We start from the raw sequence: 22,807 nt of genomic DNA, 5'->3' as shown, positions 1-22,807 counted from the left end.
CTGCAGAAAAGAAGAAGAAGAACAGACTACACTTGTAGTTTGTCGTTTAAAACTGTCACTGTTTCCACCAGGAACGACTGTTTTCTGCGACAGATAAAAACAATAGTTTCCTGTAATTTTCATTGTAACAGCTTTACAGCGTTGCGAAACTCATTTTTATTATCTCTTCACCTCTTGTAAGCACTTTTGAGCAATAAAAATGAATTTTGAGCGTGCCTACAATATGAGGAGTTAAACCCTTACACTGGGTCGACGGAGGAAGCCGAACTTCACACATGGGTGAATTTGTATTATTTTCTATATGACTTTTGCACTTATTTTGAATTGATTTATGTCTCGAATTAATTAGTTATTATTTTATTAGATGGGTCATGCTTGATTAAATGTTTGATGTCCCATGCTTACGATTTATAACTAATGTTTTGAGGATCTACTTTGGGAAAACAAGAGTCGATGTTTTATTTATTTATTAGGCGATAATTGTTGAGAATGAATAATTGAGCCTTATGATATGAATTCGGTGGAATCCTAGTCCCAACAACCCTCACTTTATTATTTTCATTAAAATTTTAAATTTAATCTTTACAAGTCTTAGAGTTCGAATCCTATTTACTACGACAATCAAAAATCACATCAGTTCCCTTCATGTTAATGAAATGAACAACTGAAAAGACGAGGGTACCTAAATACACCACAATCTTTTAAATATCAACCTATAAGTCTGGTATCTTAAGTCATCATCTATGGACAAAGTAGAGACAATACACTTAAGTCTTATACCTTGATGGATTGTCTATGGACGAGGTCGAGACAATACAACAACAAGATATTTACTTGACAATAGTTACGGTAAAAACTGATTGACTATTAGGATCAATGTCAAGTAATTCAGATTAACGTAAAAGTGTAATTTTACTTTAAATTATAATAAACAAATTATAATTGCGGAATAATTAAGTAAATGACACAACAAGATTTTGTTAACGAGGAAACCGCAAATGCAGAAAAACCTCGGGACCTAGTTCAGTTTTGAATACTCTCAGAATTAAGCCGCTATACAAAATCTAATTCCAACTTCGTATAGTTGAGACCAAGTAGACTACCCATAGATACTTAGTTCCTCAGTATCCCTGCGCCTTCGACTTCTAGAGTCGCGCGCGTGAATTACTACTCCTTTAGTTAGTATTCCAAACAACAAAGGAATTAATCTGTTTGGTAACCACTTTAATCAATATTTGGTAAAAGATATGTATGAGTTGTTGACAAAGGCTCTTTCGTTTAAAATAATAAACTCCTTTATTTGGTTAGATCAATCTAAAACTTGATTACTGAAATAACCAATTTCTAGTTTTGCAATCAATCAATATAGAACTCAAAGAGTAACTATATAGCGATGCCGATCTTACACAACTAGACAATCAAGTTTATCAAATATAAACACGATTCTAGTTGGATCCATTCCGATCAAGGTTTGTGCACTACATTCACAAGATACGAAAACTAATAAGAAAATATTTTTCGTCTTCAAATCTTCGATTGTCTTTTTAATAACCTTCACAACACACAGAACGGAGTCTGTTGACAATGGATTATTACAAGATGTCTTTAGATCCACAAATGATTCTAAAAATCTCGTCGATACTTTGATCTAATTTGAGTGACCCTTATGTCAGAAGAGAAGTCTCTCAAGAATAATCAAACTAGGTGCAATCAAAGTTTCAACAACCGTTAGTCAATCAAATCAATAATCGAAAACTAAAATAACAATGCAATTATCTATTTTCCCACCAAGGGTACTCGTAGAGATTCTTGATCTCACAGAAGTATTTAAACGAGTGGTCGTAAGAGATTTCACCCAATTAGGGTACTTTCCTCTCCGAATAGACGGCTCCACCAGAAACAACACGAAGTTTGTCTGGCTCTTAGGATAGTTTGCAAGTAATGCAAACTCAAGTATTTATAGACCAAGGTTGTTTGGACAACAAGGAAATTCCAAAACCAAAATATTCTCAAGATATTCATTAAAGTACCTAATTTCGATTTTCCTATTCCCAATTAATGTCAACCAATATTTCCGAAATCTCTCTTAGAAATTTCTATTATTAGTGGAGAACATTAACTAATAATCTTTTCCAGAGAATATGCTTTAATTGCTGGTAATTAAAACATATGTTATGAGAATCATAATTAAATACTTTTCAATATTTCGGTATGGGATCACCTTGAGCATCAAAGAATATATTTGAACAATAAATGATAATAGTTATGTTCATGTCCAAATAATGTCGACATCTAGAAGTTTCTCTTAGCAAATCCTAATTCCTAACTCACACACCACCATGAATAAATGTGTGAACTTTGGAAACTCGGTTTTTCTCTTGGGATCTGTTATACCAAAACTCACAATTTAAGTTGTGACCGGTTATACCATGATCCTCAAGATAGGTTGTGACCGGTTACACCATGCTTCCAAAAGTAGCTTGTGATCGGTTACACCTCACTTACCAGATTAGCTTGTGATCGGATACACCTTCTTAAAGTAGCTTGTGATCGATTGCAACTAACTTACCAATGTAGATTCTGAACGGTTACACCTTGCTTCACAAAGTAGCTTGCGACCGATTACAACATGCTACACATTATAGGCTATGACCGGTTATACCTCAATTCTCAACATAAGTCAAGATAGGTTCTACCTTGTCATCTAGTATTGGTCATCCAAAAGATATTCAATAAAGAACATGACCAACACATTAATGATTTACCTTTCGATTATGAAACAAGTTCATAAGTCTACTTCTTTAAACTAATGTAATAATACATATTTTTCTAGGATGAAATAAAACTTATATTCTACACATAATCAAGTAACTAAATACATAGATTATGTTGATGTCGTATTTACCAAGTTCCAAAAGATAAACTGTTAGAGCATTGCTCGGTCGAACTCGCATGCGTTGTTATCTCAAGCATGTTTGTCAATGTTAGTGATCAAAACTATAAGTCTTGATATCTAGCCTATTTATAGATGTCTCGGACTAGGACATAGATAGTATAGTTGAGCTTAGATCTCTCGACGTTCATCTCTTGAAGACGAAGAACTACTAAGGGGAGCTTGTGGAACATCTTCGACAAAAGGTATATGGAGACTTGAACTCATCTATCACTTGGAAAGTCTATTTCTATTATCTCCTATTTTGAGATATAAGTCGTGTTACGATATAGTTTTCTCTATACACATTTGAGATTTCGAGCTGAGTATATCTCGCTTACATATTTCTCGAAATATGTGTTGGTAAGCTTTTGCTTCGACCAAGTTCATCTTATATCATGAGAAAATTGCCGAGTAACATCTTACATGGTTTGTGTGATACAATCATTTGATGTAGGCTTGGAATGTTTTGATAATGATTATTTCAATATCTTGAAAATTGCTTTGATGCAAATAGTATGTGAAAACGGCTATTGTCATTATAGAAGAATGTTTCAATGATTGAAATAAAGAGTTGATGATGTAACCATCTTTGTATATAAGCATATAAAGTGTGTTCGCACGTTAGTGTATAAATCCATAAACCGGGAACCAAGAGTATGCATATGTGTGTATACAAAATTGGTGAAGGAGAAAAGATAAGTCGGAAGTTTTCGAACCGAAAAGATCTGCTGAATTTGGGAATTACAAACTCCTAAACTAGTCACCTGAGTTTGGAAACTTAAAAAACTCAAAATCCGGTTGCTTAAGTACGCATACTTAAGCTAGTTACTTTGTTAAATCGGTCAGTTCATGGACTTAAACTTCTAAATCATAAGGAATGCAATCTTTGCAAACCGTGTGTATAATGTCCATGATTGATTCAAGTGAATCAAACCGATTTGGTTTCAATTGTGTTTTCTAAACAATTGAACAACTCTTTAACTAGTTTCATTTGAGTCATTTGAACTAGTTATGGTTAAGATGAATAAGGTTGATATGAGAGTAATCATATGGCTAACCTCGGTTAACTATTTGTGAACCAACCTGGTGTACACATTTAGGTACGGTTACATAAACCTAAATGAGGGTACATTTCATTTGTGTGTAACAAGCTAAGTTCGATCTAACGGTTGAAAGATATTAGCTTGGTTGAATCAGGTTTTTCATCTAACAGTGATTATTGAATGCTTTGTTACCAAGGTAACTTGGATTGCAAACCCTGATTTGAAAACTATATTAAGGAGAACTATAGCAACTGGGAAAACTAATCCCCACACCTCATGTGTGTTACTAGTTCATAACTAGAGTTGATTCTCCTTTAACCTTAGGTTTCTTCTCGAGACCCTGTAGGTTAACGACTTGAAGATTTCATTGGGATTGTGAAGCCAGACCCCAACTATTATATTTGTAGTTGCATGATCTGATCTTGCTGTTTCTATCATGTTGGGTGCAACTGAAATAATTGGCTCGAGATTTTATATCTCCAATAGGCAAGATAGAAAAGTAATCACAAACAAACTTCGTCTCATCGTTTGTGATTCCACAATAACTTGTTTCGCTAGTCGATTAAGTTTATTGTGAGGTGATTTATAATACTAGGCTTTTCTTCGGGAATATAAGTCCGATTTATCAATTGGTTCATGTTCACCTTGATTTATCAAAAGACGGAACAAAAACTCTTGGGTATTTCTGTGGGAGACAGATTTATTCAATCCTATGGACTTTTCTGTGTGAGACAGATTTGTCTATCAAGTCTTCGACTTTGGGTCGTAGCAATTCTTAGTTGTGGGTGAGATCAACTAAGGGAATCAAATGCGTAGTATCCTGATGGGATCAGAGACGTAAGGAGCGCAACTTTACCTTGAATCAGTGTGAGATTGATTAGGGTTCAACTATAGTCCAGTCCGAAGTTAATTGGTAGTAGGCTAGTGCCTGTAGTAGCTTAATACAATATGGTGTTCAATCTGGACTAGGTCCCGGGGTTTTTCTGCATCTGCGGTTTCCTCGTTAACAAAATTCTGGTGTCTGTGTTATTTCTTTTCCGCATTATATTTTGTTATATAATTGAAATATCACAGGTTGTGCGTTAAGATCAATCAATTAGAATATCCAACCTTTGGTTGTTGATTTACATTGATTGACACTTGAACATTGGTCTTTGGTACCGTTCAAGTAACTCCTCTTATATTCAATCAGGCTCGCAGATTTCTATTTGTTGATTGCAGATTGAATTAAGAGTTAGAGATATTAAACTCTTTGATATACTTTATTCTAGATTGAGTCTGACTGTCTAGTTGATTCTCTAAAAAGTGTATTGGAGTAAGTCCTCTCAGATTGCCAAACGAATTGTTGGGTGTGGTTGTTAGACCCCGACATTTTCAATTGGTATCAGAGCAGGCAAACACTTTAAAGACCTTACAAGTATGTGTTTGTAGCGACTTGAGGATGGACGATATTGTCTCTGATCAATGTAATACCAGAAATAAAAGTTTTGTTTCTATAAAGTCTATTAAAGAGAAAGATTTGTCAATATCGAATATAGATGAACCTAGTGTTCAAAGGAAACAGACGCACATTGACAAGTGTTTTCCTGACTACCTTACGGACGAGTCTGACTCTGATGTTGAAAGGAATGCAGCCAAAGAGAGTTCTGTGATTCTAAAACTCGCTAGAATCCAGGCTGATAATGTCAACCGGTTGAAACACAAATTCAATGCCCTAGTTGGTATGGCAAGTGAGCGTGACTCTCGTTTAAAGATTCTTCAAGAGGAAAATCTCAAAAAGGATGCTTTGAAAATTGAACATCTCTTAAGAAAACTCTCTTTTCAACAGTGTTCAATAGAGTCCGCCATACCAACTGCTTCTGATTTAACTGTAAGAGAATCAGGTCCAGAAGCAAAACCGAAAAACCTTTCTGTTTAAAAAGATGTTCCTGTATCTTCTCCTAAACAAGGAAATCCCACATCACACAGAAGGAAGAATTCTCCCAACAATGGTGTTAAGGTTGTTCTGTCTAATCACTGAGGTGATCAGAAAGTGTGTCTCTTTTGTGATTCGAAAGAGATTAATAAACAAAAGAGAAATTCTAGGTTGAATGACAATTCTATTATTCGTCTTCAACACACCTTAGATTTAATTCTCAAAGGTGTAACTGACATTCGTATGTCTAAACCAATTAGTTTTAGTACTCACCCTGTGTACCCCACCAGGAAAGTCAGTTCAAGGTGTTCCTCGAATGTTCAAACACATAACAGTCTTCCTAAGCGATTTCGACGAAGAAGAACTCATGGATATTCTTCTCACAATAAGGGAGATTATGTTGCTTTTGATGTGAATAAGGTACCAGAAGAAGGAAGCAATGGAAAATTGGATGACAACCTAAAAAGGATAATTGAAGGATATAAAGAAATTATCAACAGGATGTCAATTCCCTCATGCCAAAATTCTTGAGGTAAGAATCATCACTTTGCACCATATTTTGATGATAGCAAGTGTTATGACAACCTAAAGAGACTTAACCATAAGCAACGTTCATTTAATGAGCTCAAAGCTCATACCTATGATAATTAATCACAAAATTTAGCTCTCACTTATAAAAATCCTGGTTGAGTGAGGTATAATCTCTGACAAATGTTTTTGATTCTCCAGTTATCTTCTTATCGTTCTTAGCCGGTTTATCACTTACAAACATTTGTTGTTGCATGAGTATTCTATCTGTATTTAGTTGTGTTGTTCTTTCTTTTTCAAAAGGGTGTAAAATTGTTGTGCTCTAAATTTTTCTCTTGTGAGAACAAAATTTATTTGAGAGCTGAGTTTTTTACTCACTAAGAAAATACTAGTCAAAGCTTCTTTACAACCTTTTTGGTATAAGGCCAGGTGTGTGTACGTGCGTGTACTCCTTCACATTGGCACGAACCAATTTTGGAAACCCTAAATTACTGGTTCTTGTGAAGCCTATAAATACCAAATCCTTTATAGAGTACGCATACTTGTGTTGTGTTAAGGAAGGGGTCTACTCCAAGTTCTTGGGATTTACCAGCCAATTCAATTGACGATTCGGTTTATTTGGAGTTTGTTTTGAAGAAGAAAAGAACCCTTGTCAAATCTTACGAACTCGAATCCTGTGCCTCATGCTATTATACTTTTTGTCACCAAAATCGAGAGAATGCTGAGATGGTCTCTGCTGAAGTAGTTCATGCTTTTCTCAATGATCTTGGGAAGACTCAACTGAAGCTCAAGAACTCTGTAAAGAAACTTAACTTGTTACGAACTGAGTTGAAAAAGGTTGATTCTGATCTTGTTCTCATGAAGTCACAAGTTAAGAATCTTCTTAATGAGGATATCTTCTCCGAAGACACAGTTGATACAGTTAGTCACAAGCTTGAAGGTCTTGGAACCAGTGAAGCTTCCGTACCGGAACTCTGATTATCGCTTGTGATTGCTCTCTGTTTTTAGAGTTGTTTTTGATTATGTATAATAAATCTTCTTTGTTATGTTTTTAGAAGAATAACTAGGATTTGGAATAGCCAATATTGTGAGTACACATAGCTATGTCCAACGATTTTTCATCTTCATGTTTTTAGATTTATTTATTTAAATTCTAAATTTTTTGGAAGATGATTTTTGCAATTTTAATCTTTATGATTTTATATATTGCAAATTGTTATGGGATATGTTGTTTACGTCCGTGAACCTGTGACTGTCCCATACTTGTTCAAAAGTTATCTCTATTATGTCGATATGAATGTATTGATGGAAGATAGAATGAACTTTTGGCATTACAAAAGTTAAAGCCTTCTATGTCATATTTTGATGGAAGAAAGGATAAAACTTTTGTTAACAAGGATGAATCCTATTGTATGTCATTGTGCAAATAGTGATGGAAAATATGATGAATCCTTGTCTATTCCGCAGTATTTGGTTGATCTCCGATCCACATTTTTGTGCATATACTGTGTTGTTCCATAAGGTTTCTTATGTTGAGCACAACCGACAGAGTTGATCATTCTCTTATGATTAACTTAGTTGTTGCTCCGTAAGGTTCCCTATGTCGAGCATAACCAACTAAATTAATCATTCTCTTTTGGTTATTTTAGTTGTTGCTCTGTAAGTTCTCTTATGTCGAGCATGACCCAATTGAATTGATCACTTTGTGGTTAATTTGGTTGTGTATTTCAATTAAATTAATCATGGGATTTCTTGTGATTAATTTGGTTGTATTTTTCGATTGAACTAACCATGGGTTCTCTTGTGGTTATTTCAATTGAATATTTTTGGATCCAAATTCATGTTTTTCATGTGATTTGTTTGTCCAAAAGAAATCCTTCTTTTCTTGTGAAAGTAAGGTCGCCTTTGTTGTTCCTTCGGGGATGACATTTTATGGGGGAGAGTTCATTTTGAACTTGTGCTTAATTGACAAATCTTTATGGGGAGTGCGGCTGTGGAATTTTTAGGGTTATCTTGTATCTTTATTAACTCCTTGATGAATGCATTTAGCTTCGGCTTTATGATTGCATCTAAATTTGTTGGTATGTTAATACACCTTTTGGTCGTGAAGTATCTCCGTGGAAATTTCATTAGGATCCCACTAATTTTCGTACCTTTGCCAATTTTTGGACAAAAAGGGGGAGAATTAATGTGTGGTTCACACTACAAATACATATGGTTTACGGATCATTATGTAAGGGGGAGTGGTTTTCATGTTGAGATATGTATTGACTAAGGGGGAGATATACATATCACCATAGTATTGCAGTCAAAGTTGTGATACAATTGAACTTTGATGTTGTGTAATAATACTATGATAATGTATAACAATGATTGAGAGCATTTTGTTTTCTCATTGTTATAGCTACGGATCTTCAACAACTGTGATGCTAAACTTACAACCTTTAGGATCATGGAATACTTGGAAGTGACGAAGATTTCGAGTCGCGTTAAAGATGCTAAGGAGATCAAGCATGTGGATGAGAAGCTACATTTTTTTATATCTTTTTTGTAATCCATATGTATTGATGGTTTTGTCACTAAAATTGACAAAGGGGGAGATTGTTAGAGCATTGATCGGTCGAACTCGCATGCGTTGCTATCTCCAGCATGTTTGTCAATGTTAGTGATCAAAACTATAAGTCTTGATTTTTAGCCTATTTATAGATGTCTCGGACTAGGACATAGATAGTGTAGTTGAGCTTAGATCTCTCGATGTTCATCTCTTGAAGACGAAGAACTACTAAGGGGAGCTTGCGGAACTTCTTCGACAAAAGGTATGTGGAGACTTGAACTCATCTATCACTTGGAAAGTCTATTTCTACTATATCCTATATTGAGACAAAAGTCGTGTTACGATATAGTTTTCTCTATACACATTTGAGATTTCGAGCTGAGTATATCTCGCTTACATATTTCTCTAAATATGTGTAATATCTTACATGGTTTATGTGATACAATCATTTGATGTAGGCTTGGAATGTTTCGATAATGATTATTTCAATATCTTGAAAATTGCTTTGATGCTAATAGTGTGTGAAAATGGATATTGTCATTATAGAAGAATGTTTCAATGATTGAAATAACGAGTTGATGATGTAACCATCTTTGGATACAAGCATATATAGTGTGTTCGCACATTAGTGTATAAATCCATAAACCGGGAACCAAGAGTATGCATATGTGTGTCTACGAAATTGGTGAAGGAGACAAGATAAGTATGCGTACCCGTACGCATACTGCCGGAAGTTTTCGGGCCGAAAATATCTGCTGAGTTTTGGAATTACAAACTCCTAAACTGAGTTTGGAAACTTAACAAACTCAAAATCCGGTTGCTGAAGTACGCATACTTAAGCTGGTTACTTTGTTAAATCGGTCAGTTCATGGACTTAAACATTTAAATGATAAGGAATGCAATCTTTGCAAACCGTGGCTATAATGTCCATGATTGATTCAAGTGAATCAAACCGATTTGGTTTCAATTGTGTTTTCTAAACAATTGAACAACTCTTTAACTAGTTTCATTTGAGTCATTTGAACTAGTTATGGTTAAGATGAATAAGGTTGATATGAGAGTAATCATATGGCTAACCTCGGTTAACTATTTGTGAACCAACCTGGTGTACACGTTTAGGTACAGTTACATAAACCTAAATGAGGGTACATTTCATTTGTGTGTAACAAGATAGGTTCGATCTAACGGTTGAAAGCTTGGTTGAATCAAGTTTTTCATCTAACAGTGATTATTGAATGCTTTGTTACAAAGGTAACTTGGATTGCAAACCCTGATTTGAAAACTATATAAAGGAGAACTCTAGAAACTGGGGAAACTAATCCCTACACCTCATGTGTGTTACTAGTTCATAACTAGAGTCAATTCTCTTTTAACCTTAGGTTTCTTCTCGAGACCCTGTAGGTTAACGACTTGAAGACTTCATTGGGATTGTGAAGCCAGACCCAACTATTATCTTTGTAGTTGCGTGATCTGATTTGGCTGTTTCTATCGTGTTGAGTGCAATCGAAATAATTGGCTCGAGATTTTATATCTCTGATAGGCAAGATAGAAAAGTAATCACAAACTTCGTCTCATCGTTTGTGATTCCACAATAACTTGTTTCGCTAGTCGATTAAGTTTATTGTGAGGTGATTGATAATACTAGGTTGTTCTTCGGGAATATAAGTCCGGTTTATCAATTGGTTCATGTTCACCTTGATTAATCAAAAGACCGAACAAAAACTCTTGGGTATTTCTGTGGGAGACAGATTTATTCAATCCTATAAACTTTTCTATGTGAGACTAGTTTGTCTATCAAGTCTTCGACTTTGGGTCGTAGCAACTCTTAGTTGTGGGTGAGATAAACTAAGGGAATCAAGTGCGTAGTATCTTGATGGGATCAGAGACGTAAGGAGCGCAACTGTACCTTGAATCAGTGTGAGATTGATTAGGGTTCAACTACAGTACAATCCGAAGTTAATTGGTAGTAGGCTAGTGTCTGTAGCGGCTTAATACAGTGTGGTGTTCAATCTGGACTAGGTCCCGGGGTTTTTCTGCATTTGCGGTTTCCTCGTTAACAAAATTCTGGTGTCTGTGTTATTTCTTTTCCGCATTATATTTTGTTATATAATTGAAATATCACAGGTTGTGCGTTAAGATCAATCAATTAGAATATCCAACCTTTGGTTGTTGATATACATTGATTGACACTTGAACATTGGTCTTTGGTACCGTTCAAGTAACTCCTCTTATATTCAATCAGGCTCGCAGATTTCTATTTGTTGATTGCAGATTGAATTAAGAGTTAGAGATATTAAACTCTTTGATATACTTTATTCTAGATTGAGTCTTAGTGTCTAGTTGATTCTCTATAAAGTGTATTGGAGTAAGTCCTCTCAGATTGCCAAACGAATTGTTGGGTGTGGTTGTTAGACCCCCACATTTTCATAAACGTTTATACTTCGTAATATAATTCCTTGATACTTTGATCATAATGCTATGACCAAGTCTAATCATTAGAGTGTTATAAATATAACTTCCCATGTTATGTTTTTAATATAAATCGACTTGAAAGATATGTTAGGAATGGAAACAAGATCAAGTCAATATTACTAACCTCGAGAGGAAGGATGATGTCTTCGTTGCAGTCGTTACTTCTTCACTTTATTCAGGTTTTCAGAGTAATACTTGTACGTTTCAACATTCCTAGACTTTCTAGTCTAAACTAAACGAAGTTGACTCTAGTAAATAATCAAGCGACTCTAGATGAGTTTTGATACTAAAATATGACAACCAAACTTGACATACAACGCTTGGTGGGTTCAACTGAGCTATGCTCTAACAAAAGATATTCCTTGATACTCAAAGAGAGATCCAAAACTGAAAGTTTGAGAATCTTTTTGTTAGAATTTTCAAATATATATGTTTTGTCTTTCCAGCAAGTGAAACATCTCTGGAAGATATGTTAGTTAAGTATCTTGTATGCTAGCTAATACTGAGTTGTAATCCAAGAGGGATTTCGGTATAACAGTTGGATATTGGTTGGAATTAGACTAAACCGAAAATAGGTGTTGATTACATATTTTTAGAATATTTTCGGTTACGGAAATTCCTTGGTGTCCAAACTACCTTGGTCTATAAATAGTGAAGTTTGTTCTTCTTACAAACTTATCCTGAGGCAGGTTGACAACTTCATTTGTAGTCATTATTGTAGCCGACTATTAGTATTTACTTGTAATACTATCTTGGAGAGGAGAGTAACCTAATTAGGTGAAATCTCTTATGTCCGCTAGTTTAAAGACTTTTGTAGGATCAAGAAGCGTCTAGATGGTATCGTTGGTGGGAAACTGGATTTTGCATTGTTATTTTAGTTTTCCATTATTGATTTGATTGACTAATGGTTGTTAAACCTTGATTGCTCCTAGTTTGATTATTCTTGAGAGCTTTCTCTTCTGACATTAGGTCACTCAAACTAGATCAGGGGATTAACGGTAGTTCAAATATGCTTTTAGATCTGATGGTGACTTGTGATCATCCATTGTTAACAGACTCCATTCCGTGTGTGATCGATAATAAGTCGGAATCAAGTTTGGTTGTGCAGGTACATAAGAAGACATTGAAGATTTGAAGACAAGAATATTTCTTAGTGGTTTCGTATATTTACGATTTAACATCGTGCACAAACTTGATCGGCTGGGATTCAACTAGATCTTGTTCATCTTTGATACACAATTGATTTACTAGTCGTATTAGATCGGTAAGCTATCATTTGGTGGTATTCTTCAGTATCTGAATCCTATAGTTTGTATATCTAGATCTGGTTATCTTGATAATCTGGACCTTGGTAGATCTTACCTAACAAAGGAGTTTTTTAGTTTCAACGGAAGATCCTTTGTTGAACTCAACTATAATATCTGATTTATTTCTTGAGATTGAAAGAGTAGTTACTGAATATATTAGTCCTTTACTTATTCGGAAGACGATAGTGAACTATATCTTAGGATTCAGGTGAATTGGCCAGATTGGTTGTAGGCGTAGGGATACTTAGGAAACTAGGTAACTAGGGTAGTTTACTTGGTCTCAACTATACGAAATTGTAGTAATATTTGTATAGCGGCTTAATTCTGAGAGTATTTAAAACTGGACTAGGTCGCGGAATTTTTCTGCATTCGACGGTTTCCTCGTCAACAAAATCTCGTTGTGCCTTTACTTTTACTTTCCGCGATTATAATTATTGGTTTAGTTATAATTAAAAGTAAGTATATTGTACGTTCATCCGAACACTTGGGTTGATCCCTATAGTTAAGGTCCGGTTCCAGACTTATACTATATACCAAGTGTATACCTTGTTGTTTCCATCTTTATGATAGGCTCTGTTTATATTAGATCACACAAGGTATCAGACTTATAGGTGGATATCGAAAAGAATGTGGTGTACTTGGTACCCTAATCATTTTAGAGAACAATAGAGGCATTCTATGAAAGAGAACGAGCAAGTGATGAAGAATACTAATGTACCAAGGAGCAAGTATTGGAGCTTTCTCGACGCATCAACAATCAAGAGAAGCTGAAGACTCCGCGACAGTTTAATGAGTAAGGTTAAAGCCTCCTTGGCGAGCTAAGAGCATGGTGTTTGTATCTTCTCGAAAAAGCGAGAAGGTGAGTTTGTGATCATTGGAAATGTTTTAAAAGAATTTTAACCTTTGTTTCTTTAAAGCGGTAGATGGTGTGGTTATATATTTTGGATCGTGCTCGTTGTTTGGTAGGAGTGTACAATTTTGTAAGAGGAACGTATCATCAAAAAATTAGCTTTTGATTCATCGTTTAGGGTTCGTAAGCAATCAGTGCTGAAAATTTTGTAATGGTACAAGAATAACCATGCCAATAAATGAATATTCTCCCAAAATAAGTTGAAACTTTTATTCAAATTGTGGACCACAATTACTTGCATAAATAACAATATTTTGGAGTTTTCAGGACTAATCATGCGTAGGGAAAAACCCATTCACTGTGAATCCACCATCAACACAAATAATTTGGCCAGTGATATATGAAGCACCAGGTAGGCAAAGGAAGGCCACCAGAGGCGAAACATCACTGGGTTCTCCAATGCGCCGAATAGGAGTTCTAGTGATAACTCTTTCTTCAAACTCCTTGTCTTTCAAATGCTGTTGAAAATGATATGGCGCATAAACATTAGAACAGTGTGATTGGAAATTAAAATTGCTCAGAAAAACTTGAGATGCTCACCGGTTCCATTAGTGAAGTCTTGATAATCCATGGTGCTACGCTGTTGACGCGGATCTTATCCTTCGCCCATTCACAAGCTAGGTTCTTTGTAAGTTGATTTATTGCTCCTAATGTTCAACATAAAACTTAGATGAGTCTCATCCATCACATTTGAGTTTTGTTAATTCTAATGTAAATTAATTCTCTTACCTTTACATGCTGAATAATTTGATACCATGGCTGTAGCAACCACGCCAGCTACAGAGGAGATAAAAACGATGTTTCCCGAACCTGAAGCTTTTAAAAGGGGATGTGCAAGTTTAGATAAATGGTAAGCAGAATCGAAAGTTGTTGCCATGACTTTCAAATCATCTTCATCGGTGTAATCCACTGTGTCTTTAAATATTGCTGTTCCAGCATTGTTAACAAGGATGTTGAGCTTGCCCCCAAAAACAGAAGATACAGTTTTCATCAACTTTTCTCGTTCAGCTGGAACTGAAGCATCACATACCGAGCCGGTGACTTTATAACCTTTCAATTCCCAATCTTTCAAGCATTGTTTGACACTGTCTTCAGTTCGAGAGCATATATGTATAGCCGCACCAAGTCCAGTTAATTCCTCCACTATAGCGTGCCTGAACATAGACAGATTCAAAACAAAAAAAAACTGTGAAAAATTATTCCAACCACCACTAAGGATATAAGATTATGAAGAACAAAGAAAGAGATGAGTGAGAAAGGAGAACCCGATCCCGCTAGTTGCACCAGTGACAAGAGCAGTCATTCCTTTGAGTGACCATCTTAGGCTTTGGTCACTGATTTGTCTCTGAGTGTTGTCAGTCATGGTTTTCTCTTTTCAACCGGAGAAACAATACACAGATGAGGGAAACAAAGATGAACAGAGTGATCAGGCCTCTCATGGAAGCACCTCCTTTTGTAAGATCCAAGCCTAAGATAAAGTTCTGCTTGAAAAAACCAATAAATGTGGAATGTCTATAACTGGCATTGGTTTAATTACACGCGATTAATGTGTAATCTTTGTCATTATGGTTGGTTTCTTGCTTGGTTTGTCATTTGAAATGACAGATATACACAAGCCAAAAACTGCAAGATCATGCACCAAGGCTAACTAGGAAAGATAGGTATAAAAGAGGAGGAAGTTATTGCTAGATAGATATCTCTCTGTATGGCAATTATGCTAGATTTTTTTAACTTTTTTACATATTTAAGAAAATTTACACCATACCTTATGCATCTAAATATGAATATAGAAATAATATCAATGTGGGTTTTTCTTCCAAATATGAGAGTAGGTGTAAACATGGGTGTACAACTCCAAACTGCGTCGGAAATAATGTACACGATAAAACAAAGTGATACCTGTAAGCTAGGACATGTGAGTTCAATTTGAAGAGCATTCAAAATGCAAGCGGGTTCAACTAGGAAGGGTGGTTCAGCTAGGACATTGTGGGACATGAAAACCAAAATAAAGTAAAGTTGGATAGAGCAATTCAAAAGTAACAACTCATAGGATAATTGTTTTTGAGTCTTAAAGTTTCAATTTCGGCACCGGTTCTAGCTGAACTCAGCAATTCAATATGTAAACCAAATAAGTTGTTCACTGACAAAGCCATTTCACGTTTTTCATATGAGTCATTATTCAGCTTCTACTACAACCAACTAATACTAGTTCACTATTACACTTCAAGAAAACACTTATTTCAACCAAACCATGTGCGATAAAGAGCTCCTCCCACCAAGAAAAAATTCTCTTTAAACATGAAACTAAACCGCACTTACAAGAATGAAGAGTGGTTTATTTCCCAATCGATCACGCCCCTGAAGTTATAAAAATTCATTCATCACTACAAGCATTGAAAATGTAACATCAAAATCTTGCAAAGAAAGAATTTGTTAAAAACACAAAAGGCAATGGTCCTTATGGGCGATGTTTCGACAATTTCAAGGCACATAAGCCATTGATGATAAACACTAGCCTGATTGTTTGCAAAAAAAATATAAATGGGAATCTTGCCATTATCTGCAACATTTAGTCCAAGCAAAAGCTTGGATAAATTTTGTGGTGAACATAGCTAAAATGGGTAGGATTGAAAAGTTTATTACGTGTTTTTATGATTTTTCAAAACTTAAAGAGCAGAAGAGAACACGAGGTTCATTAGATACTCATATTCCCTACACCTAGATGTCTTAAGAAAGGCGTACCTTAAGCTCAGGTAATTCAATTAGACAAGCACACTCGACTACCTCTGCTCCAACACGTTCTGCAAGAAAGCCAACCGAAGGTTTATGAACATTGATACTTTTATCTGAAGATTGAAGTAGCAATGTAACATTCATACTTTCAAGAGAAACTACTCCAAGCCTCCAACTAAATAGATGTGTACCAATCTAGAGACATTCATAAATTTGAAATCCATCCTATTCAAGCATAAACATGGCTTTCTATCCAGAAAACATCCAAGAGTACTCCTAGGAAAAGTGCCATCAATTCGAGGACCTTACATAACTTCAGTAATAACTTGAAAGTTATATGTCAGAATGAATTACCCAATAGCCTGATTCCAGCACATAAAGTCCCCCCTGTCGCAATAAGATCATCTACTATAAGAGCACGTTCTCCTGCCTGTACAGCTCCGACATGCATTTCTAGTTTATCTGTTCCATACTCCAAAGTGTACTCTTCAGATATAACCTCCCCTGAGGAAAAACAATATTGTAAGAGCTATTAACAAGAAGAGTTCCTAGATTCACTTAATATTCACAACACAAACTACACAACTAACATTACGGGGAGGAATGCAATTAGTCACTGTAAAATGCTTGATAGACACTTTACATATACCAAAAGAAAGAAAGGAAAAGGGAAATAAGTACCAGGTAGCTTCTTGGGTTTCCTCATAGGCACAAATTTTGCCCCAATAGCTAAGGCAATTGGAGGACCGAAGATGAAACCTCTGGCTTCCGTTCCTGCGAGTAATCAGCAATGACACGGGTTAAAGATAATAGAAAAACAATTTTATAACTTTCTTTTGAGTCCTTACTTGAAAAGAATGGCAAGAAAAGTAGCAAAAGAAATGTAAATGTAAGTGATGCTTTCACCTGCGACTACAGTGATGTCCTTGTTTTTGTATCTCTCAACAAACAGATCAATCGTATCTTGAAATGCCTTTGGGTCAAGAAGCAATGTTGTTATGTCTTGAAACATGATTCCTGAAACAAACTTGCAATAATGCAGGAACCATCTGTCAGATTATAATCCAAATAAACGAATTTCTGAGTAAGTTGTGAACTCGTAATGAATGACTAACTTACCTGGTTTAGGGAAGTCGGGTATGAGCCTAATCGCAGAGGAAATCCTTGCAATTCGATCATCTTGAACTAAACAAAAAGAGACAAAAACACAAGGGATCATAAAAAAATAAAAATTAAAGCAAAATTGAGAGAATTGAGTATAAAATCGATATAAAGAGACTTACATCCATCTTTGAGATTCTGTTGACTCAACTTTTTAGAGTTGTTAGCAGAAAAAGACCTAATTTTAGGAACTGTGATTCTTTTGGTTGAGCTTCTGAAGTTAGGTGAGAAGAGAATCTTACTGTTGTTGACATTACAAATAAAAGAGGTTTTAAGTGAAACAGAAGAATTCATGTTTGAGAGATGGGGAGAGTTGTTGTAAGATGATGAAATCAGATTACCATTTACTGAACTGATTCCAAATGTCTCCATTGATCACTGTTTTTTCTCTGTAATTCAACACCCCAGACAAAATATAGTCAATTTCTTCAAAAGAAATGCTTTGTAAGGAATACTTTTTGGGACAAACCCCTGGAGAATAAGGCAAAACTAGTAATACACCTCCTACATTTGTAGAACTGATTAAAAACCTTGACTTGAAAGTACCACGTTTTCATGGTTTGTACTTTGTATTCCTTCAGGAAATAAGAACATATCAACTGGCAATACCAAGAACAGCTCAAAGGTAGCTGATTTACCATTGAGGGCAAGTAAGTGTAGGGGGGAATCTGAATGACTCCTGTTGTTGGGTACAGAGTACAGTCCTACAGTGAAAATTAATACAACAAAACGTTCATCATCCCATGTTTTTTTTCGTCCATGATTTTTGTGATACGAATGGAAGAGCAGCAGTCAGCAGACCACAGAGCGATATTTTGCTCTTTAAAAATGAATCGTAAGTCAATTTTTGAGTCCATGACATAAACAAGACAACCCCCGAGTCCTGGGACAACTGACTAACAAATAACAATACCAGTACAATGAATGAGAGGGCCTGATCGTAATAAAATGGGCAATCATTTTCCATTTAACAAGAAATTTATAAAACACTGAAAACTTGGGCCTTCCAGTAAGGGCAGGTGAGATGATAGAAGAGAATTTTCAGTTTCTTAAAACCATTACTATTATTGAATTTCAAATTGATAAATAAATATGCCGTTGACTGAGCGATGTTCATATAAACCACTGAAATGGGTTATCAGAAATCCATCAACTTATACAAACACTCAAGGAAACCTCCATCTAAAGAGAGGCACCTATAACACTCGTAGGTACGACTCAAAGCTCGTCCCAACTGAAATTTCGTTAAAAACTGAAACCATCCCAGCTCTGATCAAGCTGCGCTTACAAGGATGAACAATGGTTTGCCGCCTAATCGATCACGACCCTGCAGTAAAACAAATTTATCCTCAGTTGAAAAGCATTAAAAGTGAAGCAAACTTGAAAGTTCACTTTAACAAAACCATTCAGGTGCACAGAAGCCTTTAAAGATATCAGGTTTCTCAAGGGAAAATGTAACTGTACGGTTGTTTCTTATAAAGCAAAAAGTTTTGCTCTGTATTGAAAGTTTCTTATTCATGTCTTTCAGGGTCACGCAAGGGAGCAAGAAAAGTAGAAAAATAACACCAAGATCTTGTGAACAACAGATTATTTTCGACTATTACAAGGCTCATAGGAGATGATGTTAAACACTAGCCTGTTTGCCTGAATACAAAGGAATGCACCCCATTGTATTATAGCAGTTAGTCCAAGAAAAGTTATGTGCTATTGAAAACACTCTGGTGAACCAATAAAGAAAAATGTATGCACGTGAATTTAAAAAAACTTCGGAACTGAAAGAACGGTGAAGAAAATTAGGTTTAGTAGATACTCATTTACCTTTAGCTCTGCTAATTCAATCAGACAAGCACACTCGACTATCTCTGCGCCGACACGTTCTGCAAAGAAGAAAAATTGAGAATTGTAAGCATCAGTACTTTCAGCCTCTACCAAGCAAAAGAGCGTCCTGCAGTCATATTTTCATGATAAACTAAAGCTCCAAGCCTCCAACTATCTCAATATATTTGAATCCAAGAGTAGTGCTCTCTACATATTCCAGAAATAGTAAGAAAGTTATGCCAGAATGAATTACCCAATAGCCTGATTCCAGCACATAAAGTCCCCCCTGTGGCAATGAGATCATCGACTATAAGAGCACGTTCTCCTGCCTGTACAGCTCCGACATGCATTTCTAATTTATCTGTTCCATACTCCAAAGAGTACTCTTCAGATATAACCTCCCCTGATGAATAATCAAGAATGTAAGAGCACAAGAAGAGTTTCGAGATTCACTTAATATTCGCAGCACAAACCAAACGACTAACAGTTCGAGGGACTCAATTAGTTGTTCTAAAATGCTTGGTAGAAACTTTTTTTTAAAAAAAGGGGGGAAACACATACCAGGTAGCTTCTTAGGTTTCCTCATAGGCACAAATTTTGCCCCAATAGCTAAGGCAATTGGAGGACCGAAGATGAAACCTCTGGCTTCCATTCCTGCAATTAATCAATAATAATGTCACGGGATTTTCTCAGCAAAGAAAAATCCAGCAAGAAAAGCTTAATATCAATGTAAACTATCATTCTAAAATACAAGCCAAGTCAATCAACCCCCAGTGGCATATTGGAAAACTGTTCTCACCAGATAAGTAACTTTGGTAATAGATTATTTTTCTTTGGTTATTTGATTCCCACAAAACAAAACAACTATGACTACCAAGAACAAGAAGGCACTTGACCTATTCATCTTACATAAGCTTGACTTCTTGTATAAGTAGTCAAGACAGTCGTAGTCAATTTAACATATCCGTTGACAAAGGTTTGGAGGAAGATTATCAAAGATTAAAACCTGATTACCCCACAAGAAACAGTGTGTATTAGGAACTGGATCCTCCTATCCCACTAAATCATGTAAAACAGCTGGAGTAGAAAACAAATGTGGCTAAGAGGTGTCACGGATTGCTAGTTCACATCCCTTGTGATGCAGATGTTTTATGAGCAGTCTTTACACTCACATTTCTCAACAATTAGTATATTTTTGAAAGACGAGTGAAGTTTTCCAATACTAGCAGACATTGGCCTCAGATCTAAGCTTATGCTAGCTGGTACATGTACTCCAAGTGCAAACACTACTAATTGTGCTAGCTGGTACCTACAAAACATGGCTAAAAAGCATCATATCTTTAATTGGCAAAGTTAAAGTATCAAATGACTGAAAGAAAGTGTGACCCTAACACTCCAGCAGACTACATAAAGAGAAATCATCATAATACCAATACAGACATCACTGAATCTAAAATTTTGAAGCTACAAACTACATATAATTTAGAAGAATATGCACAATAATGAAACAAATATAAGTAAAAGGTTTTTTCACCTGCAACTACACTGATGTTCTTGTCTTTGTATCTCTCAACAAATAGATCAATGGTATCTTTAAAAGCTTTTGGGTCAAGAAGCAAAGTTGTTATGTCTTGAAACATAATCCCTGCAAACAAACATCAAAAAACACAGATTAAGATAAAAATAAAAATTGTACTAAACCCTAAAACTTAGACTCGTAAAACACATTGATTCAATTGGGCTTCTTTTCTCATTTCAAAAGGGAAAAAAATACAAAAATTGGTAAAAATGATTACCTGGTTTAGGGAAGTTAGGGATAACCCTGATTGCAGAAGAAATCCTAGCAATTCGATCATCTTCAACAGCAGCCATCTCTAGTGTGTTGAGAAGAAGATAGTAAAAATAATAAAGGAGGAGAGACTAGACTGGACAGTAAGAAAGGAGTGAAATTGAGTCGTCTATTTATGGTTTTTGGTCCTTCGAAGCGTATCGGATTTTGCTGTTAACAATCCCACCAATAGTGGTGAATTAGGGATTTTATATAATAATGGTGTTGTACGTGTTGGATGGACATTAAGTTTCGTTTGGTGTTGTAACATTACGAGTTATGTCGTGTTGTTTGGTATTGGTTCTCTTTCACCAACAACCGCGGAAAATCCTGGAAAAGATTTGGTAAGCAAGTGCGAATCTTGATGTTTTGTCCATCTCCTTTAATGATGATATTTTTGAAAGTGTCGACCGTATTTTTATTAGCTACCGCCGCCGGCCGGATACATGATGATATGGGCAGATCATATGGAACTAAGTCTTCTGTGAAGCGCAAATCAACTGTACAAATGTGTGTTTGATTGGTCGGCCTCATCAAGACTGATGGTTGTTTTTGTAAGAATAAGTGCTCCTCCAAGGAATTATCTTGGTACTATCTTTTGTTTTCTATGGCTTTCTTTTATCATCAGTCAAGATTCAACATTCAATCATTGCTACACCAGCCCAATTTAAGGGCGAATTGTTATCGTGATCCAAAGTTGAATCAAGAAGCACTGGGCACCAAATGATTTGGCACAAAAATTAGAGTTATTGGATCACCAATGAATGTTTTAATCTTGGTGCCAAATGGTTTGGCACAAAAATAAGGAGTCGTCGGATGGATGGATTATTTATATGATGTTCTTCCATTTGGCGCAAAAAGTAAATTTTGCAGCGCCAAACTATTTGGCGCCATAATGTCAATTCCAGATTGCGTTCAAGCAATCCCTTGAACGCAATCTTGAATCAAGATTTTTACAAAAGTTCTTTATTTGAATGTTGAATCTTGACTCTCAATAAAAGAAAGCCTAAGAAAATATGTAGGTCTTTGGCAAACAAAAACACCATGGTTTTTTCTCTGTTGATATGCTAAACCGTTGGTTTGTCAGCCTAATGCGGCTAACTTAATCATTTGTCTACTCTAGAATTCATCATCCTTATCACTTCACTAGACTAATAACTTTGATGGCCACAATGATGTATTATTTTGAGGATTTTTTCAGAAGAGAGACGTTGGCGGCGGGATGAGCAAACAATGGTGATGGGCGGGGTATTATAATATCAAATAGTATTCTGATACTAAATTCGGTATATATTGACCGTTTGTGTTTTTTCAATAAGTATGGTTATTGAAACACCCAACCCTTAATCATGATCGTTTATATTTGTCACACAGATCACCTAGAATTCAATCTTGACCGTCTGCAGTTGTTTTAGGAGCCATAAAATTTACCTTCCCTGGAATTTGATTGGTTGTTTAGGAGATCATGCGGATTCTAAAAATTTCAAGACTCGTTTCTCTCGTCCAATAATGTTTACAAAAAAAAACACCCTAGAAACATCCCGGATATATTTAAAGTTCAAAAGATAAACGTTATATTTCATAATTCAATACACCAAAGTTG

The 22,807-nt window shown here is 35.6% G+C and overlaps 3 protein-coding genes across 5 annotated transcripts; all 3 read right to left on the bottom strand.

The window, feature by feature from the left end:
• Positions 1-13,843: 13,843 nt before the first annotated feature.
• On the bottom strand, positions 13,844-15,395 carry LOC113356664 (tropinone reductase homolog At5g06060-like). Its single transcript, XM_026599868.1, has 4 exons — positions 14,930-15,395; positions 14,394-14,818; positions 14,205-14,311; positions 13,844-14,122 (listed from the first exon to the last, which is right to left on the bottom strand). The coding sequence occupies exons 1-4, from the start codon at positions 15,025-15,027 to the stop codon at positions 13,934-13,936; spliced, it is 819 nt and encodes a 272-aa protein (XP_026455653.1). The 5' UTR covers positions 15,028-15,395; the 3' UTR covers positions 13,844-13,933.
• Positions 15,396-15,740: 345 nt separating this feature from the next.
• LOC113356665 (adenine phosphoribosyltransferase 1-like) lies at positions 15,741-18,128 on the bottom strand. 3 transcript variants are annotated; one of them, XM_026599869.1, is made up of 7 exons: positions 17,681-18,128; positions 17,517-17,582; positions 17,304-17,414; positions 17,079-17,171; positions 16,752-16,901; positions 16,407-16,465; positions 15,741-16,022 (listed from the first exon to the last, which is right to left on the bottom strand). In XM_026599869.1, exons 1-7 carry the CDS (start codon positions 17,928-17,930, stop codon positions 15,969-15,971), a joined length of 783 nt encoding a protein of 260 aa, XP_026455654.1. In that variant the 5' UTR covers positions 17,931-18,128; the 3' UTR covers positions 15,741-15,968. The 3 variants fall into 3 exon arrangements, with proteins under 3 accessions (XP_026455654.1, XP_026455655.1, XP_026455657.1); XM_026599870.1 differs by having other exon boundaries at positions 17,304-17,424; positions 17,681-17,822; XM_026599872.1 differs by lacking the exon at positions 17,517-17,582 and having other exon boundaries at positions 17,304-17,424; positions 17,681-17,692.
• Positions 18,129-18,586: 458 nt separating this feature from the next.
• LOC113356666 (adenine phosphoribosyltransferase 1-like) lies at positions 18,587-21,572 on the bottom strand. The gene is made up of 6 exons (XM_026599873.1): positions 21,173-21,572; positions 20,911-21,021; positions 19,938-20,030; positions 19,630-19,779; positions 19,377-19,435; positions 18,587-18,885 (listed from the first exon to the last, which is right to left on the bottom strand). Exons 1-6 carry the CDS (start codon positions 21,246-21,248, stop codon positions 18,832-18,834), a joined length of 543 nt encoding a protein of 180 aa, XP_026455658.1. The 5' UTR covers positions 21,249-21,572; the 3' UTR covers positions 18,587-18,831.
• Between the last annotated feature and the right edge of the window lie 1,235 nt (positions 21,573-22,807).

Source organism: Papaver somniferum, chromosome 3 (assembly GCF_003573695.1).
Source record: "Papaver somniferum cultivar HN1 chromosome 3, ASM357369v1, whole genome shotgun sequence".
NCBI lineage: Eukaryota > Viridiplantae > Streptophyta > Magnoliopsida > Ranunculales > Papaveraceae > Papaver > Papaver somniferum.
Note: the sequence above shows the minus strand (reverse complement) of the source record. Positions and strands in the feature narration are given on the sequence as shown.